Source organism: Diabrotica virgifera, chromosome 7 (genome assembly GCF_917563875.1).
Source record: "Diabrotica virgifera virgifera chromosome 7, PGI_DIABVI_V3a".
Classification (NCBI taxonomy): Eukaryota; Metazoa; Arthropoda; class Insecta; order Coleoptera; family Chrysomelidae; genus Diabrotica; species Diabrotica virgifera.
In genome coordinates, this window is record NC_065449.1 from 80,735,011 (window position 1) to 80,752,753 (window position 17,743).

The 17,743-nt window shown below is 31.0% G+C and overlaps 1 protein-coding gene across 1 annotated transcript in view; it reads left to right on the forward strand.

Annotated features, from left to right (window-relative positions):
* Positions 1–11,375, forward strand: part of LOC126888189 (3,6-anhydro-alpha-L-galactose dehydrogenase-like) — a 43,385-nt gene extending 32,010 nt beyond the window's left edge. Inside the window, exons 8-11 of the mRNA XM_050656242.1 lie at positions 1,971–2,070; positions 5,332–5,533; positions 9,066–9,532; positions 10,567–11,375. Coding sequence (XP_050512199.1) covers positions 1,971–2,070; positions 5,332–5,533; positions 9,066–9,532; positions 10,567–10,892 — 1,095 coding nt within the window. The 3' untranslated portion in view covers positions 10,893–11,375. The remainder of the gene's footprint in view (positions 1–1,970; positions 2,071–5,331; positions 5,534–9,065; positions 9,533–10,566) is intronic.
* Positions 11,376–17,743: the final 6,368 nt, after the last annotated feature.

The following is a 17,743-nucleotide window of genomic DNA, read 5'->3' on the forward strand; positions in this document are numbered from 1 at the left end:
ATAAGAAAATAATATGGACCTCTCTAAGATGTTACAACTAAGAGTGTCCAATTATTATAAAATAAAAATAAAAAAAATGTTTACATTTTTTAAACACCTTGTTTGTTAGAGATAGTCCTGTCCTTTTTCTTCGTTGGAACTATCCAAGGCACTCACTAATCACTCAGTTTACAGTACAAAAGTATAGAAAGCGAACAAACAGCTCATATACAATAGCATACTTAAAAGTATAATCACATATGTCAGTGAAGTTTGGCCACTGAAACAAAGAACGGAGAAAATGTTACTAGTAACAGAAATGGACTTCAGGAGAAGAGCAGCAGGCAAATCAAGAAGAGATCCGATACCAAATGAGAGAATACGAGAAATGATTGGAGTCACACATACAATAATTGATGACATAAAAACAAAACAACTAGTATGGTACGGCCATGTACAGAGAATGCCAGATGACAGGATCCCTAAGCAGATTTTGGCATGGAAAACACAAGGAAGAAGAAAAAGAGGAAGGCAGAGAAGAAGCTGGAGAGAGGGAATTGAAAAAGAACTAGAGGAAAGAGAAATCCCTCCAGGTCTATGGTTAAACAGAGAAGAATGGCGGCTAGGAGTCGGAAGGCGTCGGAGAATGCTGTAAACCGGTAGTAGTAGTAGTAAACATAGATAGTATAATCTTCGTTATCGCCATGAAAAGTTTCAGTAAAACTCACAAAAAAATATAACTGGCCAATACTCGGCTTTTTTCACAAACTTCCAAATGAACTACTCATATTGACTTTTATAACAAAGAAACTTCCAAATTTCTTCAGTAGACTACTTTAACTTAATCAAAAAACATTTACTACAATTATTAACCCTCTTTAACCCAAGCTAAGAAATCCTCAACCCATGATAATTTCGTTTTAGCATTGTATTGTTTTAGGGTCCCATTATGCAAAAATCACATTTAAAATTTTTTTCGCCCCTTAACAAAAATGCACGTGTGGAACACTTGACGCAATCCAGAGCTTCCCATCAACTCAGGATTCAGGATTACAGTCGCCAAAAAAATTACAAATCCTCTGTCGGAGGACTGCCTAACAAACACTCCAAGATAAGATTTGAACGTTAATATAAACATCCCGATTCACAAGAAAGTGAACTCAGATATGAACTGTGAGAAAATTAACGGTTTTAGTTCGAGACAGAGATATATTATTTCTACCATACAAACGTATCCTATCCATTGAACCGGAATATAGGGTGGGACGAACCAAAATACAGATTGAAAATACAGGGTGGGACGAAAATATTTTACATAAAAATAAAAATTACTGGTCTTTTATTAAGGTGAAACTGTCGCGTCTTTGACATCGTTTCAAGCTTATATTTATTAACGAGTCATATGTGGCTTTGAAATCCACGAATATGTGGTAGCTATTGACCGGAACTAGGATGTTTTGAAGAATCTGCCGTACTGCAAAGATTTAGTCTATTGTTGAATTTATTAGGTCGGAAGCCGCACTGATATCCTCCCAATATTAGTTCGGCGTAGGGGAGCATTATTTTGTACAATACGGTGGACAGTACTTTATATGCTATATTAAGTAGAGTGATTACATCATGTCTCCTTTTTTCTGAAGTGGACACAGTATGCCTAATTTCACGTCAAACATTAGTTAATTAAAAATGTAATTTTTATTACACCCATAATTGTCTCTCAACCCCATATAAAATTAATACTTAAAATTAAACATGCCTCGAGAAAACAGGTTCAGAACATTTATTTGTGGATCCTATATATTTCTTTTTTGGTTGTTCTAGCTCTTATTCAACTTTCCACAAAGTAGTGGTCCGAGTCTGCTTTGGCTCCTTTCCTAGTATTCCTAGTACATAAAATAGTTATAGTAGTGAATACAATTCTTTACATTTAAAATTTTAAACATCATAATACAATATTAAACATCAAGTAAACATAATATTTCTATTTTTAGGTTAGCAATATATCTGTAAATGGTAGCTATGAACTTTCACCAGAAGTTGTTATATCTCCTACTAAGGACAGCGGAATGGGATTCTTCGGAGGAAGAGAAGGTAAATATTTTTATAAGAATAAGTATTTTTAACTATACTATAATTGAGATTATGGTTAAAAAGTCGAGCTTCCGACTCTCTTTTGGCACTTTCACCAGAATTTCCGGGCATTAGACTCCCTACTCGCCAACTTAGTTTACCGTTACACACTTCACTATACTATTCTATTCACTGATGGTAAAATATTGCAAAACCTCCAAATTTTACAGAACCGCTCGGATTGACATGAAATTTGGAATACATACAGTCGGAAAAATGAAAGAATACCCATGAACGATCACATCAATCACTTATTTTGTGTTTGCTGTCTTTTTCGATAAATAACAAGCATTTGTTATAGAAGAAGATAGCAAATACAAAATAAGTGATTGATGTGATTGTTCATGGGTATTCTTTCATTTTTCCGACTGTAGCTAAAATGTCAAATAAAAAAGTGATATTGTGCCGATGTATGATTTTGCCCTGGGGATGAGTTTCACCCTTTGTTGGGGGTGAAAAACACACGTTAAAAATAAGTCCGGAATTAGATAAACTGACTAATTCTAAGCAACTGTTGTTCTATAGAGGTTTTTCACTAAGTTAATATTTTACGATTTTTTTGCGAGTGAATATATTCATTTTTTAACAAAAGAAAACACGTTTTAGTCGGTTTTTCGCAAATAACTCAAAAAGTGAGGAGTTTATCCAAAAAATATTCTTAGCAAAAATATAGGATATAAAAAAGTAAAAACATGGTGTATACGACATAAAGTCTGTAGACCCAGAAGAAGCGGAGTTGTAGCTCATGAAATGTAGGTTAGTATTAGTCAAATTCCAAGGAGAATATTTCAATGTGAAATAACCAAAATATCAAGCGTTTTTCGGGGAAAACTCATTACAACTTTCTTCAAGTGTTAAAAAAAAGGTTTATTTTTGTTTTTTAAAAAACTTTCCAACATCAAAAGTAAGTAAGTTACGCTCAAAATAATGTTGGTCCCTTTTATTTTTTGGTAAAAAAAGTCGTAAAAATCACCCCTTAATTAGCATTCTAAATGAAATTAATCGTTACCGCTTCGTAAGTTACTTTACTTATGTATTGTTTATGTGATCTGTTTTATCGGTTCAAAGTGCTTATTTTTGAAAAGGCTATAGTTAAAAGGGTTTGAACGAACCACTACTCACGAGTGTGCAAATTTTGAACAGGCATATCTTCACCAATTTTTGTCTTACAATAAAACAAAAAACCACTTTTAATTTTTAAATTATAAATAAATAAAAAACCAGTTTTTAATATCACTAATAATTTTTAAGAAACTTGAAAAAAGAATTTTTTTCAAACTAAAAAAATTTTACTTTAAAAACCAATTTTTTCAAAAATAACCACTTTGAACCGATGAAACTTACAGATCACATAAACAATACATACAGTCGGAAAAATGAAAGAATACCCATGAACGATCACATCAATCACATATTTTGTGTTTGCTGTTTTTTTTTCATAAATAACAAACGAGAGAGATAGATTATTAATAATCTGAATAATATGTGATTGATGTGATCGTTCATGGGTATTCTTTCATTTTTCTGACTGTAAGTAAAATACCTTGTGAAGATGTAACGATTAATTTCATTTTGGATGTAAATTAGGGGGTGATTTTTATGATTTCTTTTACCAAAAAATAAAAGAGTCTGTCTGAACACTGTCAGTGTTCCCTCTCAAAATTAAACACAAAAAACAAGTTTGAGATCTTAAAAAATCAATTATTTCAATGAATTTAACAAATGTAGTGCTACTCCTTACCAATTTTAAACCATTTATTGTCTCGTCTGTGTAGTTGTGATCTTATGTGTTTTGTGTTTTATATCATGTTAATTTATTTATTTATTTTAAATTTCTCAATGTAAGTGCCTGCACCCTGTAATTATTAATTCATTACTTTTCTGAACATACACCATCATCCAATAGCTTGAACAACCCCCCCTTTTTCAGAGCACCTTTATTAATTTCCAGTTTTTAACCAATATTATACTTCCCTTTATCTAACTAATTAATTTGTCCTGTATTTCTCTGCATTTAAAAGATTTTCTAGTGTCAGGCCTACAGTGATACAAACTAACTGACATCTCTTAGTCCTTTCACTGGGAACAATACAATCTAACAATTGATTCATATTTGTCTTTTTTCTTTACTTCGACCTTTGCCCTCAGCTCAAAACACCTAAGAGCAAAGACCTTTACAATCGTACAAGTTCGTACACAGGGTTAATTAACACTTTAGCTGCATTTACGAACAGTTCTATGCGAACGTTGTCTTTCTCATAACTAATACATCTATCTTTTGTTTCACAACACACATCTGCCTTCAGGATCCATTCCAATACATTGTGTTTTGACCTACGAAGCATGTCCGCCTACCCAATCCTTCACCTAGTTATCCTACTAGCAAATCTGGACGTTTAAATATGTTACGGATGAACTTACAAATCATCCCTTGTAACGGCATCATTTAATCACTTGTAACGCCGACCAGAAGATGATCTGTGCATTGTAGAGATCGAAACCGGTCGTCGAAGTAAATTAAATGATTGTTAGTACGTCTGTGTTTCTTTACTTCATTTAAAATGAACGCACATATGCAACTCATTCAACATTTTAAAAATTATGACGAGTTTTCCCCGAAAAGTGCTTCATTTTTTTGGTTATTTCACGTTGAAATATTTGGAATTTAATAAATAAGAACCTACTTTTCACTAGCTAGAACTCTGCTTCTACGGGGTCTACAGACTGAATATATACACCATTTGTCACTTTTTGATAAGCTATATTTTTTTGATAAAATACTTACTTTTTGAGTTATTTGCGAAAAACCGTCTAAAACATGCTTTTTTGTCGAAAAATTAACATATTCATTCACAAATAACTCAAAAAGTATTGACTTAGTGAAAAACTCTATAGAACGAAAGTTGCAAAAAACTCTATTAGTCAGTTTGTCCAATTCCGGAGTTATTTGGAACGTATGTTTTTCACATCCGAGAAGGGATGAAACTCACCCCCGGGGAAGAACACACATCTGCATAATATCACTTTTTTTCATTGACATGTTAGCTGTGTGTATGCCAAATTTGATGTCAATCCAAACGGTTCTTTAAAAAAATTACATCAAAACCGTGAGTAAACTATTATAATGAAGTTTGTAACAGTGAATCCCGAAGAAAACTTCATTGAGGGAATAATACAATATTAATCCCGTAATTCTCCAATTAATACAATTTTTATTTGCAGGTTTCATGGAGTATTTATCAGGACCAATTGTGCCGACATGTTGTACTAAATTAGAACGTAGCGACTCAGTTGCTAATGTTGATTCAATTGTTAATACTGCTAAAAAAGCACAAGAGAGTTGGCAAAAGATACCAAGTATTCAGAAACAAAAAATACTACAAGATTTTGCTGAAAATTTATCTACGTTAAAAAGTAGCGAATGGTAAGATAACCTACTTATTGGCCATTATTTATTTGGAAAAATGGCCAATTTATTTATTTATTTAGCGTATGGCTACATCACAGTTGAGTTTTTGTGTATAAATAAAGGGAACAATAAATTACCAACAGTAAATAACAATAATTAATTTTTAAAACCAAAAATTTAGTTGACAAATGCAGAGCGAGTTTTTTTATATGGAACGCTTTAATTACATATTTCAAAACCGTCTTGCACGATTTATAAATATTTTGGTGTGGAAGGATCTTGTGATGCGGTCGATATTATGGTGGTATTTACATTGTTGCCAAATCTTCAGTTTTTTCTGGAAATCTAATGAACTTTCTTATTTCAAATGGAACACTTCTGTACATTTTTTGCGTTTTGAAGTCCGTAAAAATTACTGATTATTTTTTATGTAATATTCCCTATACATAAATGCCATAATTTCTGTTATTGCTACGTTTATTATTTAAACAATTATTTTTAAATAAATTATAAAAATCAATTTTTCCTGCTGTAAAGGAATTTAAATAAGCATCCAGAAAATAAGAGTTATTTAATTCATTAGCAAATAATATATCAGTTTAAATTTTAAATCCTAATAACAACATTATTACTCAATGTTTTGATTATATTAGGTATGTGGCATTGAATATTGTGTAACTTGGACACGCACCGAAAACTGCAAAGTAAACAGAAAAGCTGTTATAATTCACGGTCGTGTTAAATAAATAAGAAATCATAACGAATAAATAGATATTAGTTATACTTACGAAAAGAATAAGGGAGAATAGTCTAAGAAAGACTTTGGTAATGTTCAGACGACGCAACTAACAACTGACACCACAAGGACAAAAAGACTGATAGAAACTGGAAACATGTGAAATGAAAATAGTCCGAGATATCACAGGAAAATTATTATGGAACAGATAACGTAGCAAAGACCTCAGGCAAAGCTGTAATATAGAGAACATAAATGACTGGACACTGAAAAGAAAAAAGAATGGTATAGCCATATAAGCAGAATGGGAGAAGGAAGACTGGTAAAGATAGCACGAGACAGATCACCAAATGGCCGAAGGACTATAGGAAGGCCAAGGAAGAGATGGAGTGACAACCTGGATATCTGATGAGGAGGCATCCGAAGATGGAACAGGCGCAAGCCTATTAAGGAAGCAGGAAGAAGAAGAAGAAGTTCAATAAAAATACAAACCTATATAGTCTGGGCAGATTATATCGGAGAACAGGCCATTTTTGGGAAAAGTTATTTACCAGCAATTTTATTGCTGGAATCGAATCTTATGATTCTATATATTAATAATATAAGTATGCAAAGTCCGCAGACAGTGTGATACTTTTTTTATAAACAAGATGGCGCCCGAAAATCGTGTTTTTTTAAACACCCAACCGAAAAACACCCAAATAAAAATTCACCATAATTAAATTATTCATACAGACGTGTTTTTCTTGATTTACTACGACGAAAATTTTCCCCGGAAAATGCGGGTTTTTCCAACAAAATCTTTAATTTTCAACTAAAAGTTTAGATAAGTAATTGTTTATCAATAATTAAATAACTTGGTAGTATAAAAGCTCTTTTCGTATGGATTATAATTCCAGAAGCTGATGGAAATTGAATGAACAGTTTAGCAACAATCGACTTTTTATTTAAAAATTTACGGTCGCTATAATAATAACCACAATAATTATGATACATAAGAACAACTATGATTATTGTATAAAAAGACACTGTACCTATCGAATGTACTTTACAGAATTGAAATTGAACAATTTAAGCGGGCTCAGGAATGTTTTAAAATTATAAACAATTTTTTGGCTTATAATCAAATAGAATATCTCGGGAAATATTAAATTAAATTATGAAAAAGGCATGGGAAATAAAGTGGCAGGACGCTTCTTTCAAAAGAAAAAACATTAAATTGTAATGAGTGGTTCCTGAGATACAACCGATTAAAGTTGACCGGCATTTACGGCAAAGATATAAACAATAGGATCATAATTTTCGACCCATCACCTTTTTATTTTTATCTTCTTTCTTTACACCAATTTTCATATCTTTAAAATAATCATAACATATATTATTATAATAAAAACCATCGATATTACGAGTGAAAATTGCCAAAAATAGCAAAATTCCAATCAAAAATTAGGTTGGAGAAAATATAATCTCAAAGTTCAAAATCGGTATACGTTGAAAAAATGCATTATTTCGGCTTCCCAGGAAGCAATTTTCTTCATTATTTTTTTGTTCCCAAGTAACTCGAGTAGAGCCATCTAACTAACGCATTATTAAATGTCAAAGTTGCTTTTGTTTTGTTATAAATTTATTTATTTATTATAACAAAAATTTTAATTTGTTTAAATAAAGATTGTTCAAGTAATTATACAGCTTTCAAATGATAATATTTGTGTTTTTAACTTTAAAAGGTACACTTGTAGTAAGTTTATCTAAAAAAAGTCTACAGCTGGAAAAAATATGTAGTTTTCTTGTCTTATAAATAAATTAATCTATTATATCAAAACAAAAGCAAGTTTGACATTTAATAATGCGTTAGTTAGATGGCTCTACTCGAGTTACTTGGGAACAAAAAAATAATGAAGAAAATTGCTCCATAAAAATTCAATTGTTGCTAAACTGTTCATTCAATTTCCATCGGCTTCTGGAATTTTAATCTATACGAAAAGAGCTTTTATACTATTAAGTTATTTAATTATTGATAAACAATTACTTATTTAAACTTTTAGTTGAAAATTAAAGATTTTGTTGGAAAAACCCGCATTTTTCGGGGTAAATTTTCGTCGTAGTAAATCGGGAAGAACAGGTCTCTATGCAGCATTTAATTACGGTGAATTTTTATTTGGGTGTTTTTGGTGTAAAGTAATCTTTGGAGTTATAGAGAAAAAATTGAAAAAAACACGATTTTCGGGCGCCATTTTGTTTATAAAAATTTATTATTTATTAATTATTAATTTATTAATTTGTTTCATTTATATTATTAATATATAGACTCATAAGGTTCGATTCCAGCAAAAAAATTGCTGGTAAATAACTTTTCCTTGTATTTTGCTAACTAGCCCAGAGTAATATAGTAAATTGTGATAAGATATGTCCAAACAATAATAAACAAATTTTATTTTAACAGAAAAATATTGCTACTTCAAATTAAACGACTTCATTTCTTGTCCCCTAGACCAGGGGTTCTCATTCTGTGATACATGTACCACTGATGGTACATATCATTATTGGCGGTGGTACACAAAACACAAAAACACAGCCAAAATCCAGCTTAATATTTGTATTTAATTAGATTACCTAGCTAGATAGGTATTTCAGTTAGGTGTTACCAAAAATAATTTAAAAGAATTTTGTGGTACATGACTCAAAAAGATTGAGAACCACTGCCCTATACCATTTTGATGTGTGTACCTATATGGGTAACTACTCCACGTTCTATTGTTGAATGTTTATTTTGGCGTATCCAAATGTGAATATACTCTTTTTTATTTTTAGGGTAAATGATTTACTGAAATGCGTTTATAAATCAATCCATAATTCATCAAGCAACAATGTCACATCTACTATTTGTGGATATAACTTAACTTCAATTAGAGAACCCCGAGGACTTATTGTTATCGACGTTTGTCAATGTAAAAATGCCGAACTAATTATGGCTTCCATATATGAAGGGAATGCATTAATCATTTTACATGATGATAGCAGCGATTCAGAAATAAAACTACTTAGCAGCAAACTGCCAAATGGAGTCCTCAACATAATACCACATGGTACAAATATCTTGGAAAAATTGTCAAAAAATGAAAAAATAAATTGTTATTTTGGAGACGATTGTCAGAAAATATTTGCTTCCTTGCCACTGAGGGATTCAAAAAAGTATATGAACGTTCCAGTACAGATGAAAGACTTTAAAACCAAAACAGGGATTATAAAGAACATTTTGAGTGATATTGGAAAATCCAGTACGTGCAGTTTTTAATACATTTTAATATGTAAAAACGAAATATAATATGTATTTTTATTTACTACATTTATAGTCTTGTGTTTCATAATTTATTTTTATTTTCTGAACATTCTCTCTCTCTCACACACTTAAGGTCGATTCTCACTATTGGGACTGTGCAAGGTAGGCAAAGCGACACCTATTTCTACGCTCTGCAACTTTATTCGCACTTTTAATTATATTGGCCAATTATATTAGTCCTGGTTATTGGATAATTGTCAAGGCCATAGCCCAAAAAAATAATAAAAAGAAAAAATAAGATTCAGGTTATGTTATTAAAACGTAAACAATTGTATGTAGTAAATAAAATTAGTTATTAAAATGCAGTACTGCAAGCAAAATACAATTAATTAAATTTACCTTTATATAATAATTGCATATCATATCATTTTTCTTCTTCAATGACAGTAGATATGAAATGTACGTCAATTTGACAATTTCAATTGACAATATGAATTATTTAAGAAAGTTGCAATATTTCTCCGCTATTAGCGCACGATCGTTTCACGTATCCCTTCCAAGTACTTACACACCGCGAATACCTTCCGTTTACTTTCCATATCCGTGGCATTCCGTTTCCATAAATTATTAAATACAAATCATATAGTACCTATATGCCCACTTTCCGTTCCGTTTACCTACCATTCTCGAAGCCTAGCGTTCAATATCCTAGTCTCGTTTCCAGTAGTCTTTGTGTTGTGGCTGTATCGGATCTTGTTTCTGATGCATATGTCATTATTGGTCGTACACTGGCTTTATACATTCTTGACTTCAACTCGGTGTTAATTTGCCGGTTTCGCCATATAGTGTTATTAAGACATCCTGCCAGTCTATTAGTTGCATTTTGTACTTGATTTCTCACTTCTTTGTCCAGGTCTCCTTCGCTTGACAATGTAATTCCAAGGTATTTTATTTCCATTATTTGTTCAATACTGATGCCACCAATTTCTATTTTATTTCTGATTGTTTTTTTACTGATTACTATTGTTTTAGTTTCCATCCAATATATTAAATTTTCTTCAGTACACATTTTATCAGACCGGAAAAAAGACGCTTATTCGTGTCAAAAGCTGCCAAATGTATTACTCAACATAATACTCCAAATGGAGTACTCAACATATTGGGACCGTGCAAGTTCGGCAAAGCGACACCTGGTTTCTACGCTCAGCAACATTATTCGCACTTTTAATTATATTAGTCCTCGTTACTGGATAATTGTCAAGGCCATAGTCCAAAAAAATAATAAGAAGAAAAATAAGATTCAGGTTATGTTATTAAAACGTAAACAATTGTATGTAGTAAATAAAATTAGATATTAAAATGCAGTACAGCAAGCAAAATACAATTAATTAAATTTACCTTTATATAATAATTGCATATCATATCAATATTGTGGAGCAATATATAATTTTTCTTCTTCAATGACAGTAGGTATAAAATATACGTCAATTTGACAATATGAATTATTTAAGAAAGTTGCAATATTTCTCCGCTATTCTCGCACGACCGTTTCTCGTATCCCCTCCAAGTACTTGCACACCCCGAATAGAAAAATTATCAAAAAATGAAAAAATAAATTGATATTTTGGAGACGATTGTCAGAAAATATTTGCTTCCTTGCCACTGAAGGATTCAAAAAAGTATATGTACGAACGTTCGAATGCAGACGAAAGACTTAAAAAGCAAAACATTGATTATAAAGAATATTTTGAGTGACATTGAAAAATCCAGTACATGCCGTTTTTATTACATTTTAATTTGTAAAAACGAAATATATATTTTTTTAGTCTTGTGTTTCATAATTTATTTTTATTTTCTGAACATTCTCTCTCTGACTCACTCTCCTTAGTAGTAAACTGCCAAATTGAGTACTCAACATAATACCACACGCTACAAATATCTTGGAAAAATTATCAAAAAATGCTGTTAAATTTATTATTTCGGTTAATTCTGATATATACCGTGTGTTCAAGATTTTCTTTAATGATTATATGCATGTTGTGAATGTACTATTCTTTTTTATGCATCTGATCCACTACCGCCTTTTTTTTCCATGATTAATCCCAGATATCTAAAGTGATCTATCTCTTCTATTTGTCTTCTATTTATTTCAGTTTTAGTTTCTTGGTTGCTGTTTTAAGAGTTTTTTTTTGTATTTATCTTCAGGCCCCTTATACGTTGAAGTGTTTTGCAAGCTTTTCGATCTTCTTTTGCATATGGCTGTTATGTTCGGTTAAGAGACAAATGTCTGCAAACTCCAAGTCCTCCAACTGGTCATGCAAGTTCCACCTAATACCTATTTTTTTTATCGTTTACTTTTTGCATGATTCAATCCGTTATTGTTAGGAATAATATCGGGGACAGCACGCATCCTTGATTAAAGGAATGAACAGATTGCTGCGATTTCATCGGTGTGTCGACGACACAATTTATCTCGCAATATATAGACTAGGGCGGATCTGTGAAAGAACGTCTATTTTTGGATGTGCGGTGGCATTCGGATTTTTGCAGATAAAGTTAGGTGACAGCTTCAATAATAATATTTGACTTATGCTCCTTCTCAAATATGCCCGGAACCTTAATAAAGAAAAAATTAAAGTATGTAAAAATTTCGAAAAACATCGATTTTTTTCTACTTTCTTTGCTTATAACTTTAAAACGATTCATTTTGAAAAAAAGTCGTGGGGAAATAAAATAAAGATAATTGAATTTTGTATCATATACGTACGGTTAAAAATGTCTTAAATTATTAACCTTTCTGCAAAATAGCAATAAATACAAAATAATGGGGCAAAATAAGCCTGTTTTTATTCAATGTTTTTCAACCACTTTCGTTGCACTTAGAACCTTCGTAATTCACTTAAAAATTCTTACATGCTTAAATCGTCCACCAAATTTCATTAAAATCGACTTAATAGATTTTGTTTAATAATTTTCCAACCTAAATTTTTTTAAAAAAGTTCAAATTTTTTAAAAACTGAACAAAAAGTAGACCATTTAGAAGTTTGCTAATTTTTTTGCATATAAAGAGGTGATCTACCTATGTAATACACTTTACAGAAGTAAAATTGGATTATTTAAGCGGCCTCAGCAATGTTTTAAAATTATAAACAATTTTTTGGCTTATAGCCCACTAAATGAACGGGAAATACGGCGATACCGTGTAATTTTCAGGGGCAACTCCGAATTGCATGAAAATTTGGATTTAGGTTCTACTTACCCTCCACTTCAAAGTTGAAATTGTGCCGTTGGTTGCTTTTACTTGGGGGGTGACAGTCACCCCTTCGAGGGGGAGAAAAAAACATACGTTCAAGATAAGACCGGAAATGGATAAATTAACTGATTGTAAGCATTTTTTGTTCTATAATGTTTTTTATGTAAGTCAATACTTTTCGAGTTATCTGCGATTAAAAATGTGTATTTTTCGACAAAAAAACTACGTTTTCAGACGGTTTTTCGCGAATAACTCAAAAAGTAAATATTTATTCGAAAAAGATATCCTTAGCAAAAGTGTAGCTTATAAAAAACCGAAAAAAATGGTGTATCAGTAAAGTCTATCAATCAAGTAAAAACAAAGTTGTAGCTCATGAAAATACGTTCTTATTCGTCTAATTCCAAATCGAATATTTCAAGGTGAAATCACCGAAAAATTAAGCACTTTTCGGGAAAAATCCTTTCGAACTTTTTTAAAGTGTTTATGGAATGCTTTATTTTAATTGTTTACAAAAGTTTCTAGCATTAAAATAAGCGAGTTACGCTCAAAATAAAGTTGGCCCTCTTTTTTTTTTGGTAAACAAATCATGAAAATCTCCCCGTGTTTAGCTCCCCAAATGAAATTAATCGCTACCGCTTTACAAACAATTTACTTACTTATCTATTTTTTATATGATCTGTCAGTCTCGCCGGTTTAAAGTGCTTATTTTTGAAAGGGTTATAGTTGAAAAAGCTTGAACGGGTCACTATAATCACGAGTGTATGAAAATTTTGAACAGCCATATCTTAACCAATTCTTGTCTTACGGAAAAACAAAATAAAACTATCATATTTATAATAGCAAAACCTACATTTCTTTACTGTTTAAGATTCTTCTTATCACTAATACTTTCTCAGTTATTTTGAAAAAAGTAAATTGTTCAAAAATTTTTAGAAAAATTTTTTTTACCATAAAACCAATTTTTTTCAAAAATGTGCACTTTAAACCAATCAAACTTATAGATCATATAAACAATACACGTACAGTTAAAATAAATGGTAAAGCGTTAACGATTAATTTTATTTAGGGTGATAAATAGAGGGAGGTTTCCACGATTTTTTTACCAAAAAAAGGGGCCAACTTTTTTTTTCAGTGTAACTCTGTTATTTTTTTATGCTAGAAACTTTTGTAAGATAAGAAACAAATGTAAAGCTTTTTTTAGATACTTTAAAAATGTTAATAAGCTTTTCCTGAAAAGTGCTTAATTTTTCGGTGATTTCGCGTTGAATTATTTTATTTGGAATTAGACGAATAAGAACGTATTTACCATGAGCTACAACTTTGCTTTTACTCAATTTATAGACTTTACTGATACAACATATTTTTCGTTTTTTTATAAGCTACAGTTTTGATAGGAATATTTTTTTCGATAAAAATTTACTTTTTGAGTTATTTGCGAAAAACCGTCTGAAAACGTAGTTTTTTGTCGAAAAATCAACATTTTCAATCGCGAATAACTCGAAAAGTATTGACTTACGTAAAAAACTTTATAGAACGAAAGTTGCTTATAATCTGTCAGTTTATCCATTTCCGGGCTTATTTTAGACACGCGTTTTTCACCCCGCGAGAAGGGGTGCCTTTCACCCCCCAGGTAAAAGCAACCAACGGCACAAATTCAACTTTGAAGTGGAGGGTAAGTAGAACCTAAATCCGAATTTTCATGCAATTCGGAGTTGCCCCTGAAATTTACACTCCAAAACGGTCATTTATTGGGCTATTATAAACAAATACAGGGAGGACGTTTGAGTTGGAATAAATTCATTTTTCAGTTATTTATCAAATAAACATATTTTTCTGTTTTAGGACAACAGTAAAATGTATTTCGATTTAAATAAATTATATACTTTCTTCTTTTTGTCTCAAATTAAAAAAAATTTTTTGGGCACCCTGTATAAATAATTATATTAATGTCTATATTAATGAATAGAGAATTGAATAACCTTTCGAATAAGCTAGCACGCGACCCCTATTCTTATTTACAAAAATCATCGATTACGTCATCACACCCAAATGGATGACGTCACTAGTATGATATATACGCCAAAAAATTATAATTTAAATATAAAAATCGACCTGTTTCAGGATTTATCTCCGAGTCACCCATTCTCGAGAAAATGAATTTATTCCAACTCAAACGTCATCACTATATTTGTTTATAACTTTAAATAGCCCAATAAATGACCGTTTTGAAGTGTAATTTTCAGGGGCAACTCCGAATTGCATGAAAATTTGGATTTAGGTTCTACTTACCCTTCACTTCAAAGTTGAATTTGTGCCGTTGGTTGCTTTTACTTGGGGGGTGACAGTCACCCCTTCTTGAGGGGTGAAAAACGCGTGTATAAAATAAGCCCGGAAATGGATAAATTGACAGATTATAGGCGACTTTCGTTCCAATAAGTCAATATTTTTCGAGTTATTCGCGATTGAAAATGTTGATTTTTCGACAAAAAAACTACGTTTCAGACGGTTTTTCACAAATAAGTCAAAAAGTAAATATTTTATCGAAAAAAATATTCTTAGCAAAAGTGTATCTTATAACAAAACGAAAAAAATGGTGTATCAGTAAAGTTTATAAATTGAGTCAAAGCAAAGTTGTAGCTCATGAAAAATACGTTCTTATTCGTCTAATTCCAAATCGAATAAGTCAACGCGAAATCACCGAAAAATTAAGCACTTTTCGGGAAAAGCTTAACATTTTTAAAGTATCTAAAAAAGCTTTATAATTGTTTTTTACAAAAGTTTCTAGCATCAAAAATAAATGAGTTACACTGAAAGAAAAAGTTGGCCCCTTTTTTTTGGTAAAAAAAATCGTGAAAACCTCCCTCTATTTAGCACCCTAAATAAAATTAATCGTTACCGCTTTAACATTTATTTTAACTGTATGTGTATTGTTTATATGATCTGTAAGTTTGATTGGTTTGAAGTGCTTATTTTATAAAAAAAAAAATTGGTTTTATAGTAAAAAAATTTTTGAAAAATTTTCTTTTTTCAAATGAAAAATTTTCTTTTTTCAAAATAACTTAAAAAGTATTAACGAAAAGAAAAATCTTAAGGAGTAAAAAAATTGGTTAGGTTTTGCTATTATAAATATGCTAGTTTCATTTTGTTTTTCCGTAAGACAAAAATTGGTTAAGATATGGCTGTTCAAAATTTGCATACACTCGTGATTAGTGACCCGTTCAAGCCCTTTCAACTATAACCCTTTTAAAAATAAGCACTTTAAACCGGTGAGACTGACGGATCAAATAAAAAATAAAAAAGTAAGTAAATTGTTTGTAAAGCGGTAGCGATTAATTTTTCTACAAAAAAAAGGGCCAACTTTATTTTGAACGTTAACTCGCTTATTTTTAATGCTAGAAACTTTTATAAACAATTAAAATAAAGCTTTTTACACTTTTAAAAAATGTTTGAATTTTTCGGTGATTGCACCTTGAAATATTCGATTTGGAATTAGACGAATAAGAACGTATTTTTCATGAGCTACAACTTAGCCACAACTTTGTTTTTACTCGATTGATAGACTTTGCTGATACACCATTTTTTTCGCTTTTTTATAAGCTACACTTTTGCTAAGGATATTTTTTTCGATCAAATATTTACTTTTTGAGTTATTTGCGAAAAACCGTCTGAAAACGTAATTTCTTGTCGAAAAATAAAAATTTTCAATCGTAAATAACTCGAAAATGATTGACTTACATAAAAAACTATAGAACAAAAGTTGGTTAAAATCAGTCAGTTTATTCATTTCCGGTCTTATCTTGAACGTACATTTTTTCACCCCCGAGAAGGGCTGACTGTCACCCCCCAAGGAAAAGCAACCAACGGCACAATTTCAACTTTGAAGTGGAGGGTAAGTAGAACCTAAATCCAAATTTTCATGCAATTCGGAGAAGCCCCTGAAAATTACACGGTATCGCGGTATTTCCCTTTCATTTACTGGGCTAAAAATGAGGCCGCTTAAATAACCCGATTTTAATTCTGTAAAGTGTATTAGATAGGTAGTGCGCCTCTTGATATGTAAAAAAAATTAGCAAACTTCTCAATGGTCTACTTTTTGTTTAGAAAATTTTTAAAAAATTTGAACTTTTTTAAAAAAATTTAGATTGCAAAATTATTATGCAAAATCTATTATGTCGATTTTAATGAAATTTGGTGGACGGATTAAGTATATTGTAAGAATTTTCTAAGCGAATTACGAAGGTTCTATGTGCAACCAAAGTGGTTGAAAAACATTGAAAAAAAACAGGCTTATTTTGCCCCCTTATTTTGTATTTATTGCTATTTTGCAGAAAGGGTAATAATTTAAGACATTTTAAGCCAGTCGTATATGAAACAAAATTCAATTATCTTTATTTTATTTCCGTACGACTTTGTTCCAAAATGAATCGTTTTAAAGTTATAAGCGATGAAAGTAGAAAAAAATCGATGTTTTTCGAAATTTTTAAATACACTCGCGATCATAAAAAGCGGGTCACTCGATGAGTTATTCAAGTTAGATTTCTCGAATTTTCTAAACTTTTTGTCCGATTTGAGTGATTTTTTTAGTATGTTATAGCCTTATTCTTTAACAATATCTCCATAATAATATTGTTGCTAGACAGGTAAATTATCATTGTATACCGGGTGTAACAATCATACTGTGTTTATTCCTCAAAGTTCGAAACACCCCGTGGAATGTTTTAGCATAGATAAAATATTGAAATTAAAACTCGATTGTAGCCTTAGGCTTTCTTAACATTTTCTTTTTTGATTTATTTGTTTATGTTGGATAATAAAAAAGTTAGGCACCTTAATAACTAACCATGTTTTTCATCAATATAGGGTGTTTCTAAATAAGTGCGACAAACTTTAAGGGGCAATTCTGCATGAAAAAATAATGACCGTTTGCTTTATAAACGTATGACCGCAAATTCTTCG